This window comes from Urtica dioica, chromosome 8 (assembly GCF_054948205.1).
Source record: "Urtica dioica subsp. dioica isolate 48M chromosome 8, U.dioica_male_clone48M_v1_H2, whole genome shotgun sequence".
Lineage (NCBI taxonomy): Eukaryota > Viridiplantae > Streptophyta > Magnoliopsida > Rosales > Urticaceae > Urtica > Urtica dioica.
In genome coordinates this window covers 10,776,483-10,801,130 of record NC_142763.1, presented here as the reverse complement: position 1 = coordinate 10,801,130, position 24,648 = coordinate 10,776,483, and the positions used below count along the sequence as shown (strand labels likewise).

Sequence of the window (24,648 nt, the reverse complement as noted above, 5' to 3'; positions counted from 1 at the left end):
TATGACACGGTAATGCGTGTGATCATGACACACATATATATATATATATATATATAAATATATGTTATGGTGATATTAAATTTATTATTTTTTTTAAATCAGATGGCGAAATTGAATTATATATGACACGATAACGCGTGTGATCATGACACACACACACATATATATATATATATATATATCAAATTGTAGTTTAATGAAACTGTTAATCGCCTACATAATTTTTTCATATATAATTTTAAAGATAATAAAATGATAAATTGATTATACTTAAATTAACCTTATGCCCCCACCGAAGCCGCTCTCTCTAGATCCGTAACCTTAACTGTCTCATTTGTCATCTGAAAGAGAGTGCAAATTACATAAGCTAACAATAGATCACTTCTCATTCTTATTTGGAAAGTGGAAGGATTGATTAATATGAAGGGATTTTACTATGAAAATAAATTTATTGTGTTGTTTGGTAGTGAGGAGGGAAAACAAAATGAAAGGATTGAGAATGGTTAGCTTTCCGTGGCACCCACAAAAAAACTATCTCTCTCAATTGAGAAAGATCGAGAAAGACGGAAACAAAAAAATGAAAGTAAATAATACAAAATAATGGCAATTACATATATATAATTTAATACTATAATTATTATTGCAAAAATAATAGCAATTTAGTAATTTAAGTACACAAAATATCAACCATTCCTCTCTATTTTAGTTTATACCAAACAAACAAATGAATGGATTCTAATCTTTCATCACATTATACCAATCAACTTTTTAAAAATTTATAATTCACAATTTTCTTTTTCTTTCTCTTCCCTCCTTGTTACTCCATCCATTCAATTTTCTATCATCCCTACCAATCAAAAGCCTAGTTTTATATGACTTTTTTTTTTTCTCAATGTTATAGTTTCATTTAATTTTCCGTTTACAGTTTCATTTAAAATAAGGCAATATCATCTTAAATTTAAAAATAAGATATTTATCGAATATTTGAAAGTTAGAGGTATATGTGTAATTTCTTCTCAGAAAGAAGGCTAGTAAGTCATTTCGCACCAGTAAAGCCTAAAATGACGTCTTACCAGCATATACATATCAATAACTAATTAAAGAAAATTAAGACCGATAAACAAACTAATAGAATAATGATTGTCAACAGATATTAGTTAAGGTGTACTGAATAATTAGAGAGAAACATCAATGATGTGAAATTATAAATAAATAAATAATCAGTAGGTTTGTTGGTGATGAAGGTGTTGTTGATAGTCAAGGAGACTTCCATTTCCATTTTCAGGGGGTTTAGACATGTCACACTGTGACGACCCGACTTTTCGGACCGTCTTACTTATCTTACTTTTTAAAACTTAAGAAAATTTGGGGTAAATTTTTTTTTTTTTTTAACATACTTAAAATATCAAGTTTGAAAACTCATAACAAAAAAAAAAAAATTTCATTTAAAACTTGATGAACGAAAACAACCAAAAAGTCTAAGTTGCATAATGGAAATATAAAACCAATACGATACCATCGTAAAATAAATACCATAAATAAAGTCGTAACCCTTAAGGAAATTGAAAAACATAACTTAAACCATGAACAAATAAATCTTGGGTTTGGATTATTGAAAAACTGAAACCAAAGCAGAAGTCTTTTATTTTCGAAAACGGCAACCATAACCCAACCCTCTCGCTATCGCCGCCGCTGATCCACCGTCCTCACTTGTTCATATGTTGTTTACCTACAACACGGACGTAAATACATAGAGTGAGCTAACGCTCAGTGAGAATAACTATAACTCACAAAACATAAGCAATAAAACAAAAAATGCATGAACCGGTTATTAGTACTTTAAATTTTAACCGTGACATGAGATACCCTATAAAAAGTCTATCGTATTTTAGTTCGGGGGTCCCCTAGAGTAGCCGTACCGATTTCAGTGTACACTTTGGTAACGAACCATGGGGCTGCGACCTCCCATAGTACGTACCGTCACATACATAAACATATGAGGAACTCTCTAGGTGAGCCCGTAGTTCGGCTCGAGAAATTCCTCTAGGTACCTCCGTAATTCGAGGCGGTACGACTCTCTTGCTTACTTAACTTATTAATCGTGTTTATTACGTTAAAAGCATGAGCGACATAAGATAAAAACATACATGATAACATAGCTAGAAACATAAGACGTGTTATAGATATTCTAACACACAGCATAAGATAATAACATAAACTCACATATCGTCATATCATATCATAACAAGCACATTCCGAACAAACACGCACACACAACAATTCACACATACATAAATACTTCATATCACATAATACGTATTATATATATATATATATATATATATTTTTTTAACTAATCCGTGTTGCAGTGAGATTATTCTCACCTGGATATCGGAATTACGATCGAAGACCGTCGATGGAAAAGGATGCTCTTAATGACTCGGAACCTAAACGGAAAAGGTTGACTATTACTTATCAGGTAAGAAAAGGATTTAATACATGACTTAGTTTCTGGAAATTTTCAGAAACGAGATCCGACGTGAAATTACTAAAAAAACTGAAACTCTGGAAAAACTTTTGTAAAAATTCAAGTGCGTATAAAATATAATTTTGAGCACTTTTTGTAAAGGCATCACGGCCAAAATAATATTTTAACTATTTATTAAAAATAAAAGAAGTGCTAAGATCTAACTTTGAAGTTTTTGTCAAAAACTGTCTGCGCACCGTTTTGAAAATAATCAGAAAATATTCAGTATTTTATAAAAATATTTTTCGATTAAAGGTTTAGATAGAAGACATTTAAACCTAAAGTTTCCAAAAAGAATCAACGCAAAACCAAATTTGTTGAATCCAAAGTAAGCGTTTAAAGTCTGAAAATCGGGAATAGGTCTCAGGTCTGTGCGCCGATTTGACAATAATCGGAAAATATTTTGTATTTCATAAAAATATTTTTCGATTGCAGATTTAGATAGAAGACACTTAAAACTAACGTTTCCAAAACAAATCAACGCAAAAACAATTTTTTTGAAACCAGCACAAGCGTTTTAAGAAAACGTTTTCAGGGAATCCGAATCAGAGAGAAAAGAAAGCATACCTATTAGGAGCTACGAATTTTTCAAACCAAAGAGGAATGAGAGAGAGAGAGAGCAGAGAAGAAGCGTTAAAAAAAAGAGGAGGGATGTTTAAATAGGATTTAAAAAAAACCCTAAAAGCCTAAACCTAAAAGCCCAAACCCTAATCCTACTTATTTTCTTAATATATTAATTATTAATTATTATTATACTTATATATAACGCTGATCATATATATACTTATCTTAAAAAAAAACACACGCTTATCATATATAGGTAACATTATTTATATATATATATATATATATATATATATATACAAACGTTAAAAATGAGTTATATATATATTATGTTATATAATATAAAGTAATATATATATAATATATCATACGTTTACTTTAATTTCTTATAACATATATGTATAAAATATGTATATATACACATAACTTATTTATAATATATAACTTATATATATTATATCCATATTTTGTAATCTAAAAAATATCGTAAAATTCAAAAACACTCTAAAGTACACATAAAAAAAATACAACTTCAAAAACTACCACATAAATAAATCGTTTACTACTACTTTATTAAAAAAAAACTAACGTAACTCGAACACAAAAAATTTAGCTTTTTAGTTAAGCTAAAAAAAAATTGGGATTTCACACACACAATCGTCTTCATGGATTCCTTGTGAACTCCAACAAGATATCCCTCAAGTTATCAGCTTGGACTACCATCTTACTATCCTTCTTCTGCCACCCAAGAAACAAGAATAAAAACAAATGAAATTGATTTCATATCCCATTATAATAAGTAAGATATTGATAACTAGTTGTTACATTTTACAAAAAAAAAAAAAAAAGCAAATAACCACGTTTTATGATTTCACTGATGATAGGTAAAAATAAGACTATTTTAAAGATTTTGAAGGTTATTTGATTACTTTGCTATCAATAGCAAACTAAGTTACATATCAATCTGGTCACTCGCTTTTTTCTAATAAGTATTATTACTTATTTAATGAAACCATAGTACAGAAGTTAAGTCATTATGACCACTAAAATGTTATGTGAATGGATGGCTTCTTGTAAAAGAAAGAGAAAGGAATAAAAAAGAAAAGAAATGATTAAATATTTTTTAGTTGTGTTTGATATAGATGAGAGAAAAATGATAGATCTATGAATTATTTAGAAGTATATTTGCACAAAACAATATTTTTTCTTTTAAAATTGGAAGAATTAAAAATGCTGAGTCCTATAATTTCATAATACCTCCAAAACCTTCACCCTTTTTCTTTTTACCCTCTACCAAATAACTACAAATGTCATATTAATAATAAAAGAGAATCATCTCTCTCTCTCTCTCTCTCTCTCTCTCTCTCTCTCTCTCTCTCTCTCTCTCTCTCTCTCTCTCTCTCTCACACACAAAAACTCAAACACGGCTTAAAACAAGATATCTAATTATAAACTACCATGTCTACGTCAAAACTCATAACTTGACAAATTAAAAACCAAAGCAATAATAATAATAATAAATCTCTCTCTCTCTCTCTCTCTCTCTCTCTCTCTCTCTCACACACACACACACACACACAAAAACTCAAACACGGCTTAAAACAAGATATCTAATTATAAACTACCATGTCTACGTCAAAACTCATAACTTGACAAATTAAAAACCAAAGCAATAATAATAATAATAACTTGTTTCACAAGAAATAAGAGTTAACCAAAGGAACATACCTCGACTTTGAGAACGTTAGACACAAGGTTTCTGAAGGTGGTGACATTGGCATTAGTGACTTCTAGTCCCAAAGAGTTCAGAGCCTCCAGTAGCCTCACGAATCTCCCGGGCTTGTGCTCACAAAACACCTTCACATAGAACTCATTCCCATCTATTTGAGCCACTTCAACTTGGGGCTATATATAAATCATATTAAATAAACAAAAAAGTATTTAGTAAACATAATTGAGTATTGCCTTTAGAATTTATATATTTATTTACTACCAAACTCTACCTCCATTTGTGGCGCCTTGTCATTCGCAGTGGTATCAGAGTCGAGGTTTTGTTTCGATGCGGTTATCTCATTGTTACCCGATGCTTCAAAGGAATAAATGTTAGGGGACTCGGAATCGGCCCCAAAATTCAAAATCTCAGACTTGGGATTGTTTCTTTTTCCGTTTGCTCCGTCGATCACGGAATGTTCCTCGAGCTCATCTTGAAGCTCTTTTTCTTGTCTTTTCAAGTCCTTCACGTACTCTATTGCGTCACGAAGAATCGAAGCCCTATCCAACTATTCGTCAACAAAAAAAAAATATAAACAATGTGTACGGATGATCCAAGTTTAAATAACAATTAAGATTCTTTAAGTTACGAAATATGAGCACATCTATGTGGTATCAAATGGGACGACCGGATCGTTTTAAATGGTTTGGATAAATTGAGACCACCCCAATAAGAAAACAAAATTATGGAGCAATAAATCCATTTTGACCGTTTGTTCTAGCTTTAACCGTTTAAGACACGATAATTTTTATTTTAATAGTTTAACTAAAAAACATCTAAATTAAATAAATTATCATTAGTTGTGATGAAAAAAAAAACATGCTGAAAATTAATATATTTAACTCAAACTCGATATATTCAGCACCAAATATTAAGTTCAAATGCACTAAAGTTAAACAAAAAATTATTGACAAAATGAAGTCTCGGAACAAGTCCGCAATCCGACCTATACATCAGTTTCAATATAGCAATATGAACTGGACTGTTTATTAAGAACGAATTTAAGATTAAAAAAAAAAGGGGGGACTAGATTAGTAACAATCATTTTGGTCTGATTTATGATTTTCAGATTATTTTTTCAAAGCCCTCAACAACGAATAAATAAAAATCGAGCTATTTTTTTTAACATTTAGTGAAAATAGTCATAAAACAAGTAAATTTCTAAATCCGAGTTTTATAAAATATTTAGGAGTAATTATTTTCTATGTTAATGGCAAGTACATATATAGTGAAAATAGTGATAAAAACAATGAGATGAAGTTGGTTTAATTACCTTGGAAATATTCGGAACTAAAGACCTAAGAGTGTAGAGCCTCTCGTTGAGCTTCTTTCTGCGCTTCCTTTCAGCGACAAGGTTTTTGCTCTGCGGCCCTTTCCCCGACGACGACTTTCTGCTTCCGTGCTGCTTATTCCCTTCGTTGTCTTCCTCGTCGCTGCAATCCGACATCGAGTTCGACCGTTCTTGCCCTCTCTTCGCTCCCTTGTCCTCCGCCTCCAAAAACGACGCCTCGTTTCTCGCCCCGAACTGCACTGGGATGTCGTACGGCGACAGGTTCAGCCCCTCGAACGCCGTCGCCGGCGACACCGGTGGCTTCTCTGCTGTCGCTGTCTCTGTTGTGGGGTCCACTATTTTGTCCGACTCGTCGTTCATGACGAACGCTCTCGACGATTGGATTATTTGATCGTTCATGTCGATGATGAAGCTTGCCGTCGTTGCGTCGTTTTGATGATGATCGAGTAGTGGCGGTGATATGTTGCATTGCGACGTTACGAAATCAATCACGTTTGGGTCTTCTGGTATCTGTGAAATAAAATAAATATGTATTAATTAGTTTGAAACATGTAATTCATATTCACGAATGTGTGTGACTGACTGTGAACATACTTGCTTGTTAACGAAAAGCTCAACCAACCCTCCTGCCATTGGAATCAAAACCCTGGTCCCACTACATTCCTGCAATATTACTATTAAGTTAGTAAATTCCTTTATCTACAATAAATATCGTTATAATTAATTATTTACTAGATAGAAGTAACCTCAAGAAAATGGGAGCCTGTGACACTAGAAGAGTTTAGCCAACTGGGCTGGTTTGATATCAACGTCTGTGCATAAATTCTGTTCATTTGGAGAGGAAAAAAGAAAAAGTCAAGTTATGATACAAAATCATTATCTGCATGCTAATAATGGTACTTAATAAGTGAAATGAATTTATAGTAAATACATACCCAGAGTCCAAAGGCATGGAAGTTGGCAATTGGAAAAGAAGGTCACAAGAGTTGGTTCTTGGGTGTTGAAACATGGTGTCTCTGCATGGAATGAGTGACGAAACTGGGAAAAGAAGTTCTTCATCTCCACAATTATTGTTATTATTCGCTTCTTGTGAGGTTTCAGCCCCACCACAACAACAATTCATCCACTCAACAAATCTGTAACAATAAGACGCCATCAATAATGTCACAAATATAACATTTTAATCATATATATTTCTCTACTTGATTGATTTATATATAACCTTTGGTCTTCACTTAATTTCCATAGGACACAAAAGTCCCACCCTTTTGATCCCACGAGAGGTCTAAGACTTTCCATCATGTTTTGCATATGCATGTACATATCACCTGCAATAAATAAATCAATGAGAATATTATCTACCACTAGCTAACCCTAATTATATACGCATTTTTTTTTTTTTTGGTAATGAAAAACTATGCTATCTCTTTTGGTTGAAGGAAGCAAGTAATAAAAGCATAGGCAGGTTGGAATAACAAGCAGAATATATAGGCAGCAGAAAATACAAAGGAAGACCTCCATATATATATATGTAAATGAGTATATATATGCGTATGTATATACATATATATATATGTGTATGTATGTATATATAATATATATATATGTGCCTACGGTGTGTGTTTGTGTGTACATACAAGAATGATAAATCTTCGAATCACTCTATGTATTGTAGACCCCACTTTCAAAACCAAAAGTACAAAGCGAAAATCAGAAAATAGAGAAACAAACAAATTAAAAAGAAATCATAATATACATTAACCTCTTAAATTGCCATATGATATTGGTAGGTGAACTATAAGCATGGCATGAAAGACTGATTTTATTAACGAATTAAATATAAATAACACCCTCTATCCTTTGTCAATTAAGTATTCAAGGGTATACAAATTATCATTTAAAAAATAATTAAAATCAGAAAGTGATAGCAGGACCATATTGCATGACCTAAAAGTGTGGCGTTATACTTTAACTACCTTTAAGTTTTTCACTCGCTTGGGGATTAATTTTATATATTTCATGTCTCAACTACTCTCGAACTCTTGAACCCGAAACGGAAAAAAAAAAAAAAAAAAAAAACCGCGTAAGAAAAGTTCACAGAAGGAAACATATATATTATATTCAAGGCTTGAAATTTATAACTTTAACCCCGACTATATATAGACGAATTGGTATTAAGTTTTTCCAACTACTTTATATATGTCGCATGTCACGTTTTTCCTAAATCTAACTCTTTGATTTTATGCTTATGAACAAGTCTGAAATGGTGCTACGTTATTCATCCTAAATTGAAAAAATTTCCCCCTTTTGAGAATAAATTTCCTTTTATGTAACAAAACTTTATTCTCCTCCTTTTACTTTTTCTGTTAGAGAGTATACTTGAGAGACGAGAAGATAAGAGAGAGAAATAAATATATACATAAGAAAATAAAAAAAAAATATTTTTAGTTGGTAATGATGAGAGGGTGATATCTGCATGACCCAACTTATTGCCTACAAAACCCTAACTACCTTTGCTTTCGCTGAAGTTTTTTAATGTACATTTTGGCTTAATATTTTGTTTCATTTTCCAACTACTCTCTCAAGCTTTGTTTCGCATTTGGGAAACAATATACACATTAAAGTCTCTTCTTTTAGTTAGGTATAGTATAGTCTGTTATTAGTCTAGTTAATTAATTGACGATACACTTTCTTTGGAAAAAAAAAAAAAAAAAAAAAACTATATCTGTTCCAAAGCACTATTTTTAGTATAATCAAATATTAAACAACAATCTTGCAACATATGTGTACATTCCTTATACATCTATATGTTATACATGGATCCGTATTGTTAGTGATTTTTCTGCACGTGAAAAGGCAAACGCTGATTTAATAATTATCATACGTGCAAATAACCTTGCTAGCTAACCAACATATAACAAAATTAATTTTTTTAGAACAATAAGTCATAAACGATGATATTGTCTAATGGTACTACTACATATATATAATACCGTTATTTATTTTTTCTGTAGTCAAAATTATAAATTGACCTCTTTTTAAACGTGATGATTGTTCTTTTTTTATTTTTATTTTTTATGTGAAAAATCCCCTATTACTTTTTTTTTTTTTTTGAAACAGACCACCCCCAGGAACTCTCAGCTCATTCGTAAGAAGAGCCGGGGGGGGGGGGGGGGGGGGGAATTCATTCAACAAGATCAAACGTCAAAGCGTTCCGCACAGGGGGCGGAACCTCCCCTGACTCACAAAACCCAAAAACTTCAAAATTCACAACCCATTTACAAAGGCTATGCAACTCCATTTAATGTCCTACTACACCACAAGAACTTAACATCAACAAACTCTTTTGCTAATTCTAAAGCTGAATTAAACAAAGGAATAACAGACTAAAAAGGGCTGTCTTTCGATCCCGCCAAGCTGTCCATGACGATTTTGTTATCACCCTCTATCTCCAAACGCCTGATGTTTCGGAATCTAGCCAAGAGCAAGGCCATCTGGACAGCCTTGAGTTCAGCTTCTGCAACAGAGTCCGCTTCGATACGGACTCTTTTAAGTGTGGGCCTTAAACTCTTTTTCCATTAAGAAAAACACTTTTAAGCTTAAAAAAGTTTGATGACATAAAAATTCTTGAAATACCCACTTTCCATAAATACCGATTTTTCAATATTAATTTCTCTAAAAAGAAATCCGGAAATAAACAAAATAAAACCTTAAATATGGCTATAACCTAAGAAAGAGTATTTAGTTATGACAATGAATATAGACTTTGAATCTTTTATAAACCTTTAAAAATTCAAATATTTTATTTCAGAACACAAAATCTTTTATTTAAAAAAACAAGAGTTCTTTAAAAAGAGGATTCACAACAAATCAGAACAAATTTATTTGCTATCCTTATAAAGTAGGATTTTCAATCATAAAACAAATCCAATAATTTTTTTTAATTTATAACTGATCAAAGTAAATAAAATATTCCCATATAGAATATTATGAACATAGTCCATATTTCATCGAACCAATGAATCTAACTTTATTTTGATAATTACGAACATGTTCTTGAATAATTTTAGCTTTGAATGATCAAACATATCTCTTATATTTTGATAAAGGTTGTAAATCGAAAATCATGATTCTTGAGTCAAATGGTAAATTGGGAGAATCTAACTCTAGCTCTAATACCAATTGATGGAAAAACACGTTGATATTAAATACAAACAATCGCTCTAATACCAACTGTTGGTGAAGTACAAGTTATGGTATTAGATACATACAATCGCTCCAATACCGATTGTTGGGTAAATTACTTCCACTAGGAGTTAATTACGGTTCTCATACGATCGTTTCAATACTTCTTATTGGGTACCAATATCTTAACCCTACAATATGTTTAGAAATGCGGAATAGAAGAAAATGCGAACGATCGCTAATCTTTAGTGTAAACAATAATTATCAGGATACTTAAAATCATTCAACAGATCTAATATAAGGCAACCAGAATAAAAACAATACCATAAGAGGAGTTCAGTTACATATATTTATGCTTATACATTTCTCGATATATATGAGCCCTAAGTATCGTTACTTCGCCAACAAAAGATTTTTTTTTATATGTACTTACTACGAAAATGCGCGTAGTCAATTGGTTATGGAATCAACTCTTAGATGAGTGAACATTGACCTTCTTTCAAGAATGCTGGATTCGTATTTGTGAATCATTTTCCGCTCGGATCATATTTGAATTCCCGAGACATACGTATTTAGGCATCTACAAGTAGGCATTACCGAATGAGTCAAAGAACTCAGTAATACAACCTAGAAGTCCGTGATCACTTCAGAATTTAGACCAGATCTCACTATGATCATTATAGCGACCTTGATTAGTGTGTCGTAACGGTGCTTAAATGATACACATATCAAATGTGTACAATGCTTTCCCCAAGTGATCAACATTTCACTTGTGTTCCGCATATGTGATTTTAGATCCAGTTACGTGATTAATATATTCTAAAGTGATTTTATTTATTAAACTATCTATAGTATATTTTATTTGTTCTATTTATAAAATAATCATCTCACACTAATTTGAATAAGATAAAAGTAAATCAGGAAATTGCATATTCTATGGTAAGCTGGAAAGCTATAAATAAGGGGTTGGGTAGTGCAAAAATCGCCCAACTAAGCCTTATTCCACACTACAAATTCAGCAACCCCTCTCCCTCTGGTCTGGATGTTTTTTTCCTCTCTCCCAAAGTTGGAAAATTCGTTCATACCACTTCCCAAAGAAAGAAATAATTATTCTGACACCTCGCTGGAATAATAAGTGAGAAAAGAGTTGACCCACACCTTGGTCTCTGTTCTTCCGGAGATTACATATCTTAAAAGACTCTAGTTTCGATCAATAAACGAGCAATTGATGAACCGAAATATCCAAAGAGAAATGAGTCGCCGAGGAGTCCGAAATCTTGGAGATTCAAAGACCCAAAGAGCAAGGAGCCGCAGAAGAATTCCAAAAGCAAGGAGATCCAAAGCTAGGAGCGTGGAAGATCTATAACTGAGCCGAAATGTATGTATAATTAAATGGTCTTATGGTTTATCTTGATTACGCTTGTCTAAATATTTGATATGTTGTTGAATAATTTTGAGTATCCTAGTAATTATTGTTTACGTTGAATATTAGCGATTGTCCGCATCTTCTTCTATTCAACACTAGTAACCATATTCCAAAGGTTAAGAGATTGATTACCCTATAAGAAATACTGAAACGATTGTTCGTGTTCAATACATGGGAATGGTAATTAACGTCAGGGAAGTAATTTACCCATCAAATGGCATCAGAGCGATCGTTCGTGTCCGATACCAAACCTATATTCCCATCAATCGGTATCAGAACAATTTTTCGTGTTTAATACCAATTTGTAACTTCCCAACAATTGGTATCAGAGTTATTGTTCATGTTTGATACCAACTTGTGACTTCTCAACAATCGGTATTGGACCGATTGTTTGTGTTTGATACCAACATGTGACTTCCCAATAATAAGGCCCAACTTGGGACTAAGACTATGGTTCTTGGGGATGAGGTTCGGGTTTGAGTCCGAGCTTTAAAAAATTTATTCAATAAAAACTCAGGCATGGGGATGAGCATGGCCCGTACTCTTTCTCAAGCCAAGTGGAGGCCCAGATTGAAGCATGGCCCATGCTCTTTTATGGGGGGTTGGGATCGAGGAGTAACATAAGGCCCAACTTGGGACTAAGACTATGGTTCTTGGTGATGATGTTCGGGCTTGAGTCCGAGCTTTAAAAATTTGTATAAAAAGCTCAAGCCTATGGATGAGCATGGCCCGTGCTCTTTCTTAAGCCAAGTGGAGGCTTAGACTCAAGCATGGCCCGTGCTCTTTTATAGGCGGTTGAGCCCGATGAGTGACATAAGACCTAACTTGGGACTAAGACTATGGTTCTTGGGGATGATGTTCGGGCTTGAGTCCGATCTTGAAAAAATTTATATAAAAAAAAAGCTCAAGCATGAGGATGAACATGGCTCGTGCTCTTTCTCAAGGCAAGTGGAGGCCCAGACTCAAGCATGGCCCATACTCTTTTATGGGCGGTTGATCCCGAAGAGTGATATAAAACCTAACTTTGGACTACGACTATGGCCTTTGGGGATGAGGTACGGGCTTGAGCCCGAACTTTAAAAAATCTAAAAAAAAAGCTCAAAGCGTAATATTCACTTTCAATCCTTACAATATATTTTGTTTAATCTTAAAAATTATATCATCAATAATAAACTTAAATCAAAGTCTAAAAACATGTTTTATAAATAAAAATTATTCTTACAAAAAAATAAAAGAAGAAGAAGTGTTTTTATGTATAAGTATATATTTTATTTTAAAAAAGAATATTTTATAGTCTATTCTAAAATGGTTGAGATAGGCTTGACTTTTTTTCAGGGTGTGAGGGCTCAAGCCCATGTAATTCCCTTAAACAAGCTTAATTCGGCCTTATTGTTTTTCAAGCCGGGCCATACCAGCTTAAAATCATTAATAAGAAGGTCGGGCTAGGCAGTCAACGGATGCCCCGACCCAATTGAGGTTATTATAATGGGAAACGATTTTTGGCATAACTCACGAGTGGGAATGATCCACTCGTGAGTTGACACGTGGCCACTAACTGCCACGTGTCAACTCACGAGCGGATCGTTCCCACTCGTGAGTTGTGCCAAATAGCATAACTCTATTATAATTGCTTTCTGCTTCATGCCATTAAGAGCCACATGTATAATGTTAGGAAGTCCCATCATATTTTTTTTTTTTTGAAATGCTGCAGTGGGGATTGAGCCACATGTATAATGTTAGGAAGTCCCATCATTATCATTTAATTTTGTATCGTTTTTTTCTTTTCATTTTCTTATGTATTGTGACGGGTCAATTTCAAGTGGGTAATTCTTATATAAAAAGTGCGTTTTGGAAATGACTGATTCTTTTCCACACACGTTATGTATAGTAGAATTTATAACCGAGTCGTAATTTGTAAACAATAAAGATATATAATTTTTATACTTCATCAGAAGAAAAAAAAAAATCTTTCAATTAAATGAATAACGAAGAATAAAATAGTGAATGTGCCAAATGTACTATATGAATTTGAAAACAAATTCAAAAGAATTTAAACGAATCTTTACGATAAACTTGCGCAGTTTTATTGAACATTTCAAGAAAGAAACGCTATATTCATATTGCCTTTGAAATTGTCAAAAAAAAAAAAAAAACAATGGTAACTTACACTTCATTCACAATATATATATTTTTTTTAAAACAAACAAAAACAAAACAGAAAGTAAAACTAAAATTAAAAAAAAAATAAAAAAAAAATAAAAAAACAAGAACAAAAGTGTGTAACTGGACCAGAATGATCCAACGAATATTAAAATAATATAGGTAGTATCAAACTGTTTTTCACTAGATCTCAATTTCTTTCTTTTTTGGGCGAGACCCAGTTCTTCTTTCTTTCTTTCTTCAATTTTGGTACAGTGATTGCTTGTTGAGCAAAGGCTTGGGAAATTGGGTTTTGTTTGTAACCTTTTTCGCTTTTCTGTTTGCTCAAATTTCACTACCGCTGTAAAGAAAATATAATGGTTTAAAGTGAATTTTTTTTAACTGTCGGTCTATTTTTAACTATTGGTAGCTATATCCGTTGGTGGATAGGGAAAAAAAGAGCAGTACATTGGTTTGTGTTAAATGGCTATCAAGAAGATGTAAAATACTTTTATGACCATAAGAATTTTTTGTAACTCACTAGATTGGCTGTAGAATGCTATGGTGATATTTTTATTATTATTTTTTTTTTAAATCAGATGGCGAAATTGAATTATATATGACACGGTAATGCGTGTGATCATGACATATATATATATATATATAAATATATGCTATGGTGATATTAAATTTATTATTTTTTTTAAATCAGATGGCGAAATTGAATTATATATGACACGGTAACGCGTGTGATCATGACACACACACACACATATATATATATATATATATATACACACATCAAATTGTAGTTTAATGAAACTGTTAATCGCCTACATAATTTTTTCATATATAATTTTAAAGATAATAAAATGATAAATTGATTATACTTAAATTAACCTTATGCCCCCACCGATGCCGCTCTCTCTAGATCCGTAACCTTAACTGTCTCATTTGTCATCTGAAAGAGAGTGCAAATTACATAAGCTAACAATAGATCACTTCTCATTCTTATTTGGAAAGTGGAAGGATTGATTAATATGAAGGGATTTTACTATGAAAATAAATTTATTGTGTTGTTTGGTAGAGAGGAGGGAAAACAAAATGAAAGGATTGAAGCTTTCCGTGGCACCCACAAAAAAACTATCTCTCTCAATTTAGAAAGATCGAGAAAGACGGAAACAAAAAAATGAAAGTAAATAATACAAAATAATGGCAATTACATATATATAATTTAATACTATAATTATTATTGCAAAAATAATAGCAATTTAGTAATTTAAGTACACAAAATATCAACCATTCCTCTCTATTTTAGTTTATACCAAACAAACAAATGAATGGATTCTAATCTTTCATCACATTATACCAATCAACTTTTTAAAAATTTATAATTCACAATTTTCTTTTTCTTTCTCTTCCCTCCTTGTTACTCCATCCATTCAATTTTCTATCATCCCTACCAATCAAAAGCCTAGTTTTATATGACTTTTTTTTTTCTCAATGTTATAGTTTCATTTAATTTTCCGTTTACAGTTTCATTTAAAATAAGGCAATATCATCTTAAATTTAAAAATAAGATATTTATCGAATATTTGAAAGTTAGAGGTATATGTGTAATTTCTTCTCAGAAAGAAGGCTAGTAAGTCATTTCGCACCAGTAAAGCCTAAAATGACGTCTTACCAGCATATACATATCAATAACTAATTAAAGAAAATTAAGACCGATAAACAAACTAATAGAATAATGATTGTCAACAGATATTAGTTAAGGTGTACTGAATAATTAGAGAGAAACATCAATGATGTGAAATTATAAATAAATAAATAATCAGTAGGTTTGTTGGTGATGAAGGTGTTGTTGATAGTCAAGGAGACTTCCATTTCCATTTTCAGGGGGTTTAGACATGTCACACTGTGACGACCCGACTTTTCGGACCGTCTTACTTATCTTATTTTTTAAAACTTAAGAAAATTTGGGGTAATTTTTTTTTTTTTTTTAACATACTTAAAATATCAAGTTTGAAAACTCATAACAAAAAAAAATAAATTTTCATTTAAAACTTGATGAACGAAAACAACCAAAAAGTCTAAGTTGCATAATGGAAATATAAAACCAATACGATACCATCGTAAAATAAATACCATAAATAAAGTCGTAACCTTTAAGGAAATTGAAAAACATAACTTAAACCATGAACAAATAAATCTTGGGTTTGGATTATTGAAAAACTGAAACCAAAGCAGAAGTCTTTTATTTTCGAAAACGGCAACCATAACCCAACCCTCTCGCTATCGCCGCCGCTGATCCACCCTCCTCACTTGTTCATATGTTGTTTACCTACAACACGGACGTAAATACATAGAGTGAGCTAACGCTCAGTGAGAATAACTATAACTCACAAAACATAAGCAATAAAACAAAAAATGCATGAACCGGTTATTAGTACTTTAAATTTTAACCGTGACATGAGATACCCTATTAAAAGTCTATCGTATTTTAGTTCGGGGGTACCCTAGAGTAGCCGTACCGATTTCAGTGTACACTTTGGTAAAGAACCATGGGGCTGCGACCTCCCATAGTACGTCCCGTCACATACATAAACATATGAGGAACTCTCTAGGTGAGCCCGTAGTTCGGCTCGAGAAATTCCTCTAGGTACCTCCGTAATTCGAGGCGGTACGACTCTCTTGCTTACTTAACTTATTAATCGTGTTTATTACGTTAAAAGCATGAGCGACATAAGATAAAAACATACATGATAACATAGCTAGAAACATAAGACGTGTTATAGATATTCTAACACACAGCATAAGATAATAACATAAACTCACATATCGTCATATCATATCATAACAAGCACATTCCGAACAAACACTCACACACAAAAATTCACACATACATAAATACTTCATATCACATAATACGTATTATATATATATATATATATTTTTTTTAACTAATCCGTGTTGCAGTGAGATTATTCTCACCTGGATATCGGAATTACGATCGAAGGCCGTCGAAGGAAAAGGATGCTCTTAATGACTCGGAACCTAAACGGAAAAGGTTGACTATTACTTATCAGGTAAGAAAAGGATTTAATACATGACTTAGTTTCTGGAAATTTTCAGAAACGAGATCCGACGTGAAATTACTAAAAAAACTGAAACTCTGGAAAAACTTTTGTAAAAATTCAAGTGCGTATAAAATATAATTTTGAGCACTTTTTGTAAAGGCATCACGGCCAAAATAATATTTTAACTATTTATTAAAAATAAAAGAAGTGCTAAGATCTAACTTTGAAGTTTTTGTCAAAAACTGTCTGCGCACCGTTTTGAAAATAATAAGAAAATATTCAGTATTTTATAAAAATATTTTTCGATTAAAGGTTTAGATAGAAGACATTTAAACCTAAAGTTTCCAAAAAGAATCAACGCAAAACCAAATTTGTTGAATCCAAAGTAAGCGTTTAAAGTCTGAAAATCGGGAATAGGTCTCAGGTCTGTGCGCCGATTTGACAATAATCGGAAAATATTTTGTATTTCATAAAAATATTTTTCGATTCAGATTTAGATAGAAGACACTTAAAACTAACGTTTCCAAAAAAAATCAACGCAAAAACAATTTTTTTGAAACCAGCACAAGCGTTTTAAGAAAACGTTTTCAGGGAATCCGAATCAGAGAGAAAAGAAAGCATACCTATTAGGAGCTACGAATTTTTCAAACCAAAGAGGAATGGGGGAGAGAGAGCAGAGAAGAAGCGTTAAAAAAAAGAGGAGGGATGTTTAAATAGGATTTAAAAAAAACCCTAAAAGCCCAAACCTAAAAGCCCAAACCCTAATCCTACTTATTTTCTTAATATATTAATTATTAATTATTATTATACTTATATATAACGCTGATCATATATATAATTATCTTAAAAAAAAATACACGCTTATCATATATAGGTAACATTATTTATATATATATATATATATACAAACGTTAAAAATGAGTTATATATATTATGTTATATAATATAAAGTAATATATATATAATATATCATACGTTAACTTTAATTTCTTATAACATATATGTATAAAATATGTATATATACACATAACTTATTTATAATATATAACTTTTATATATTATATCCATATTTTGTAATATAAAAAATATAGTAAAATTCAAAAACACTCTAAAGTACACATAAAAAAAATACAACTTCAAAAACTACCACATAAATAAATCGTTTACTACTACTTTATTAAAAAAAAAACTAACGTAACTCGAACACAAAAAATTTAGCTTTTTAGTTAAGCTAAAAAAAAATTGGGATTTCACACACACAATCGTCTTCATGGATTCCTTGTGAACTCCAACAAGATATCCCTCAAGTTATCAGCTTGGACTACCATTTTACTATCCTTCTTCTGCCACCCAAGAAACAAGAATAAAAACAAATGAAATTGATTTCATATCCCATTATAATAAGTAAGATATTGATAACTAGTTGTTACATTTTACAAAAAAAAAAAAAAAAGCAAATAACCACGTTTTATGATTTCACTGATGATAGGTAAAAATAAGACTATTTTAAAGATTTTGAAGGTTATTTGATTACTTTGCTATCAATAGCAAACTAAGTTACATATCAATCTGGTCACTCGCTTTTTTCTAATAAGTATTATTACTTATTTAATGAAACCATAGTACAGAAGTTAAGTCATTATGACCACTAAAATGTTATGTGAATGGATGGCTTCTTGTAAAAGAAAGAGAAAGGAATAAAAAAGAAAAGAAATGATTAAATATTTTTTAGTTGTGTTTGATATAGATGAGAGAAAAATGATAGATCTATGAATTATTTAGAAGTATATTTGCACAAAACAATATTTTTTCTTTTAAAATTGGAAGAATTAAAAATGCTGAGTCCGATAATTTCACAATACCTCCAAAACCTTCACCCTTTTTCTTTTTACCCTCTACCAAATAACTACAAATGTCATATTAATAATAAAAGAGAATCATCTCTCTCTCTCTCTCTCTCTCTCTCTCTCTCTCTCACAAAAACTCAAACACGGCTTAAAACAAGATATCTAATTATAAACTACCATGTCTACGTCAAAACTCATAACTTGACAAATTAAAAACCAAAGCAATAATAATAATAATAACTTGTTTCACAAGAAATAAGAGTTAACCAAAGGAACATACCTCGACTTTGAGAACGTTAGACACAAGGTTTCTGAAGGTGGTGACATTGGCATTAGTGACTTCTAGTCCCAAAGAGTTCAGAGCCTCCAATAGCCTCACGAATCTCCCGGGCTTGTGCTCACAAAACACCTTCACATAGAACTCATTCCCATCTATTTGAGCCACTTCAACTTGGGGCTATATATAAATCATATTAAATAAACAAAAAAGTATTTAGTAAACATAATTGAGTATTGCCTTTAGAATTTATATATTTATTTACTACCAAACTCTACCTCCATTTGTGGCGCCTTGTCATTCGCAGTGGTATCAGAGTCGAGGTTTTGTTTCGATGCGGTTATCTCATTGTTACCCGATGCTTCAAAGGAATAAATGTTAGGGGACTCGGAATCGGCCCCAAAATTCAATGGGGTTATCTCATTGTTACCCGATGTTTCGATGCGGTTATCTCATTGTTACCCGATGTTTCGATGCGGTTATCTCATATATATAGTTAGTTCATGTGTTCAATCCTCTAGGTTCAACTCGTATCGAGAAAAGTCAATTATTTTGTTATATATATACTAAGTATCGTTGCTTCTCCAACAAAAGATTTTTTTTATATGTACTTACTACGAAAGTGCGCATAGTCAATCGGTTATGGAATCAACTTTTAGGTAACTGAACATTGAACTTCTTTCAAGAATGCTGGATTCGTATTTGTGAATCATTTTCCGCTCGGATCATATTTAAATTCCCGAGACATACGTATTTAGGCATCTACAAGTAGGCGTTACCGCGCGAATGAGTCAAAGAACTCAGTAATACAACCTAGAAGGCCGTGATCACTTCAGAATTTAGACCAGATCTCACTATGATCATTATAGCGACCTTGATTAGTGTGTCGTAACGGTGCTTAAATGATACATCAACAACCAAAGTTTGTCTGGATCATACATATATCAAATGTGTACAATGCTCTCCCCAAGTGATCAACATTTCACTTGTGTTCCACATATGTGATTTTAGATCCAGTTACATGATTAATATATTCTAAAGTGATCTTATTTATTAAAGTATCTATAATATATTTTATTTGTTCTATTAATAAAATAATCATCTCACACTAATTTGAATAAGATAAAAGTAAATCAGGAAATTGCATATTCTATGGTAAGCTAGAAAGCTATAAATAAGGGGTTGGGTAGTGCAAAAATCGCCCAACTAAGCCTTATTCCACACTACAAATTCAGCAACCCCTCTCCCTCTGGTCTGGATGTTTTTTTTCCTCTCTCCCAGAGTTGGAAAATTCGTTCATACCACTTCCCAAAGAAAGAATAATTATTCTGACACCTCGCTGGAATAATAAGTGAGAAAAGAGTTGACCCACACCTTGGTCTCTGTCCTTCCGGAGATTACATATCTTAAAAAGACTCTAGTTTCGATAATAAACGAGCAAATGATGAACCAAAAGATCCAAAGAGAAAGGAGTCGCCGAGGAGTCCGAAATCTTGGAGATTCAAATTAAAGACCCAAAGAGCAAGGAGACGAAGAAGAATTCCAAAAGCAAGGAGATCCAAAGCTAGGAGCGTGGAAGATCTATAACTGAGCCGAAATGTAAGTATAATTAAATGGTCTTATGGTTTATCTTGATTACGCTTGTCTAAATATTCAATTTGTTGTTGAATAATTTTGAGTATCCTAGTAATTATTGTTTACGTTGAATATTAGCGATTGTTCGCATCTTCTTCTATTCAACACTAGTAACCATATTGCAAAGGTTAATAGATTGATTACCCTATAAGAAGTACTGAAACGATTGTTCGCGTTAAATACATGGGAATGGTAATTAACGTCAGGGAAGTAATTTACCCATCAAATGGCATCAGAGCGATCGTTCGTGTCCGATACCAAACCTATATTCCCATCACTTGGTATCAGAACAATTTTTCGTGTTTAATAACAATTTGTAACTTCCCAATAATTGGTATCAGAGTTATTGTTCATGTTTGATACCAACTTGTGACTTCTCAACAATTGGTATCAGACCGATTGTTTATGTTTGATACCAACATGTGACTTCCCAATAATAAGGCCCAACTTGGGACTAAGACTATGGTTCTTGGGGATGAGGTTCGGGTTTGAGTCCGAGCTTTAAAAAATTTATTCAATAAAAACTCAGGCATGGGGATGCCCGTTCTCTTTCTCAAGCCAAGTGGAGGCCCAGATTGAAGCATGGCCCATGCTCTTTAATGGGGGGTTGGGACCGAGGAGTGACATAAGGCCCAACTTGGGACTAAGACTATGGTTCTTGGGGATGATGTTCGGGCTTGAGTCCGAGCTTTAAAAATTTATATAAAAAAGCTCAAGCATAGGGATGAGCATGGCCCGTGCTCTTTCTCAAGCCAAGTGGAGGCTTAGACTCAAGCATGGCCCGTGCTCTTTTATAGGCGGTTGAGCCCGATGAATGACATAAGACCTAACTTGGGACTAAGACTATGGTTCTTGGGGATGATGTTCGAACTTGAGTCCGATCTTGAAAAAATTTATATGAAAAAAGCTCAAGCATGAGGATGAACATGGCTCGTGCTCTTTCTCAAGCCAAGTGGAGGCCCAAACTCAAGCATGGCCCATACTCTTTTATGGGCGGTTGACCCCGAAGAGTGATATAAAACCTAACTTTGGACTATGACTATGACCTTTGGGGATGAGGTACGGGCTTGAGCCCGAACTTTAAAAAATCTAAAAAAAAGCTCAAATTATAAACGTAATATTCACTTTCAATCCTTACAATATATTTTGTTTAATCTTAAAACGTATATCATCAATAATAAACTTAAATAAAAAAAAGTATATCTAAAAACATGTTTTATAAATAAAAATTATTGTTACAAAAAAAAGAAGAAGAAGTGTTTTTATGTATGAGTGTATATATTTTATTTTAAAAAAGAATATTTTATATTCTATTCTAAAATGGTTGAGATAGGCTTGACTTTTTTTAGGGTGTGAGTTAGGCTCAAGTCCATGTAATTCCCTTAAACAAGCTTAATTCGGCCTAAGGGATTATCCCTATTCTATGACCTCCACAATGATTTTGGACCAAAATCAAATAAGTTCAATTTAATCCTAAACTATGACTATCTATTTTCTTTAAGTACAAAAATACCCTCAATAACTCACTGTGACTTTTTATTGACATTAATACAAATAAGTTCCAATGTTTATTGACATTAATATAAATAAAAAAAAAGAACAGGAATTAATTATTTTTCAATAACTCACTGTGACTTTTTATTGACATTAATACAAATAAGTTCCAATGTTTATTGACATTAATATAAATAAAAAAGAACATGAATTAATTATTTTTCAATAACTCACTGTGACTCTTTATTGACATTAATACAAATAAGTTCCAATGTTTATTGACATTAATATAAATAAAAAAGAACATGAATTAATTATTTTTCAATAACTCACTGTGACATTTTACTGACATCAATACCAATAAGCTCCAATGTTTATTGACATTAATATAAATAAAAAAAGAACATGCTCATGTTTAGAATTTCAAACAGAACATGCTAATAAAACAGATGGTTTATTGACATCAATGTCAATAAACTAGACAGTTTATTAACATCAATGTCAATAAACCAGCTACTGTCAACCCCGGCAACACCAAACACATGTTATCAAAATTGGGAATCAACAATATTGTATAAACACACATTTGGGCGCAGTTATCCACCCGACGTTCTCTCGATTCTACCCGGCCTCGCCTTGCCGACGCTCGTGCGACAGCTCCGTCATGTCTCGGGCCGTGTCCTCGTCGACCCGAACCGCCGCTGTGGGCTCTGCGTAGCCCGCCCTAATCGAGCCTAGACCCTCGAGAACAAAACTCAAACGAAGACCAAACAAAACCCATAACAACTCAGTTACACACGGCAAAAAAAAAATAGCATACACGGTCAAGTCTCACGGCCAAGTCCAAAACACGTCCAAAAATCAGCAAATCCATGGTAAATTCATCCAAAATTCGAAAACAGCCCAAATCAACAATCCCAAGCATAATTCCAAACACAAAATCGACTCACAATATCAACAATTCCCAAGATTATCAAAACCCCCAATTTCTAATGAACATACCCTGATTTTTCGGCCAAAATAATCAAGAGAAAATCCAAACAATAATCTTAATCCATGAATCCGAGTAACAACATCACAACCGAGCTCAAATCAAGTCCAGAGTACATCAATTTCACGAAATCAAACCAGAAAATAAAAAATCCAATCTCATGAACAAACCCTAATCTAAAAATCCATTTTCGGGTTTGATTTTTCTTACCCAATTCCTGTGAAATTCACTCTCCTCGGTGGGTTCTCTTCCTTTCCCGGCGTTCGCTTCCCGGTCGGTCTCCACGGCGACGCGCGACGTTCTCGTCTCCTCGGCCAAGGCGCGCACGGTGGAGAACTGGTGGCTTGAGCTGTCGACCGAGCTTCCTCTTCCTCTGCGAGCTCAACTCCGTCTCACTCTCACTCTCTCTCTCTCTCTCTCTCCCGAATTCTCGTTCTTCTTCTTCCTCGCTCAACTCGGCGACAAACCACGAGAACCCCAAACTAATTTTAGGGGTTTGAAACCCCCGTGATAAGCCTCGACGGAGTTCTTCTTCTTTTGGACGCAAGAGAGAGAGAGAGAGAGAGAGAGAGAGAGAGAGAGAGAGAGAGAGAGAGAGAGAGAGAGATAGAGAGAGAGAGATTTTGGACGAAGAAGAAGAAGAAAAGAAACGCAGAAGAAGAAAAGAAATAAAAGATAAAAAAAGCAATGAGAAAAAAATTGAAAGAAATAAAAGGATAAAAAAGTAATTGTGTAAAAAAGCAAGTCATGTTTTTGGATTAAATTAGAGATATTGGATTTTGGTCCAAAACTATTCTGAAGGTCATAGTTTAAGAATCAAGCCGTGCCATACCAACTTAAAATCATTAATAAGAAGGTCGGGCTAGGCAGTCAACGGATGCCCCGACCCAATTGAGGTTATTAGAATTGCTTTATGCTTTTTTCAAAAAAAAAAAAAGAATTGCTTTCTGCTTCATGCCATTAAGAGCCACATGTATAATGTTAGGAAGTCCCATCATTATCATTTAATTTTGTATCGTTTTTTCTTTTCATTTTCTTATGTATTGTGACGGGTCAATTTCAAGTGGGTAATTTCTTATATAAAAAGTGCATTTTGGAAATGACTAATTCTTTTCCACACACGTTATGTATAGTAGAATTTATAACCGAGTCGTAATTTGTAAACAATAAAGATATATAATTTTTTATACTTCATTAGAAGTAAAAAAAAATCTTTCAATTAAATGAATAACGAAGAATAAAATAGTGAATGTGCCAAATGTACTATATGAATTTGAAAACAAATTAAAAAGAATTTAAACGAATATTTACAATAAACTTGCGCAGTTTTATTGAACATTTCAAGAAAGAAACGCTACATTCATATTGCATTTGAAATTGTCAAAAAAAAAAAAAAAAAAAAAAAACAATGGTAACTTGACACT

The 24,648-nt window shown here is 32.6% G+C and overlaps 1 protein-coding gene across 1 annotated transcript; it reads right to left on the bottom strand.

Annotated features, from left to right (window-relative positions):
- Positions 1-3,754: 3,754 nt before the first annotated feature.
- Positions 3,755-7,476, bottom strand: LOC149388032 (transcription factor ABORTED MICROSPORES-like). The gene is made up of 8 exons (XM_089622344.1): positions 7,376-7,476; positions 7,089-7,289; positions 6,900-6,978; positions 6,748-6,816; positions 6,136-6,663; positions 5,095-5,370; positions 4,820-4,996; positions 3,755-3,829 (listed from the first exon to the last, which is right to left on the bottom strand). The coding sequence occupies exons 1-8, from the start codon at positions 7,474-7,476 to the stop codon at positions 3,755-3,757; spliced, it is 1,506 nt and encodes a 501-aa protein (XP_089478470.1).
- Positions 7,477-24,648: the final 17,172 nt, after the last annotated feature.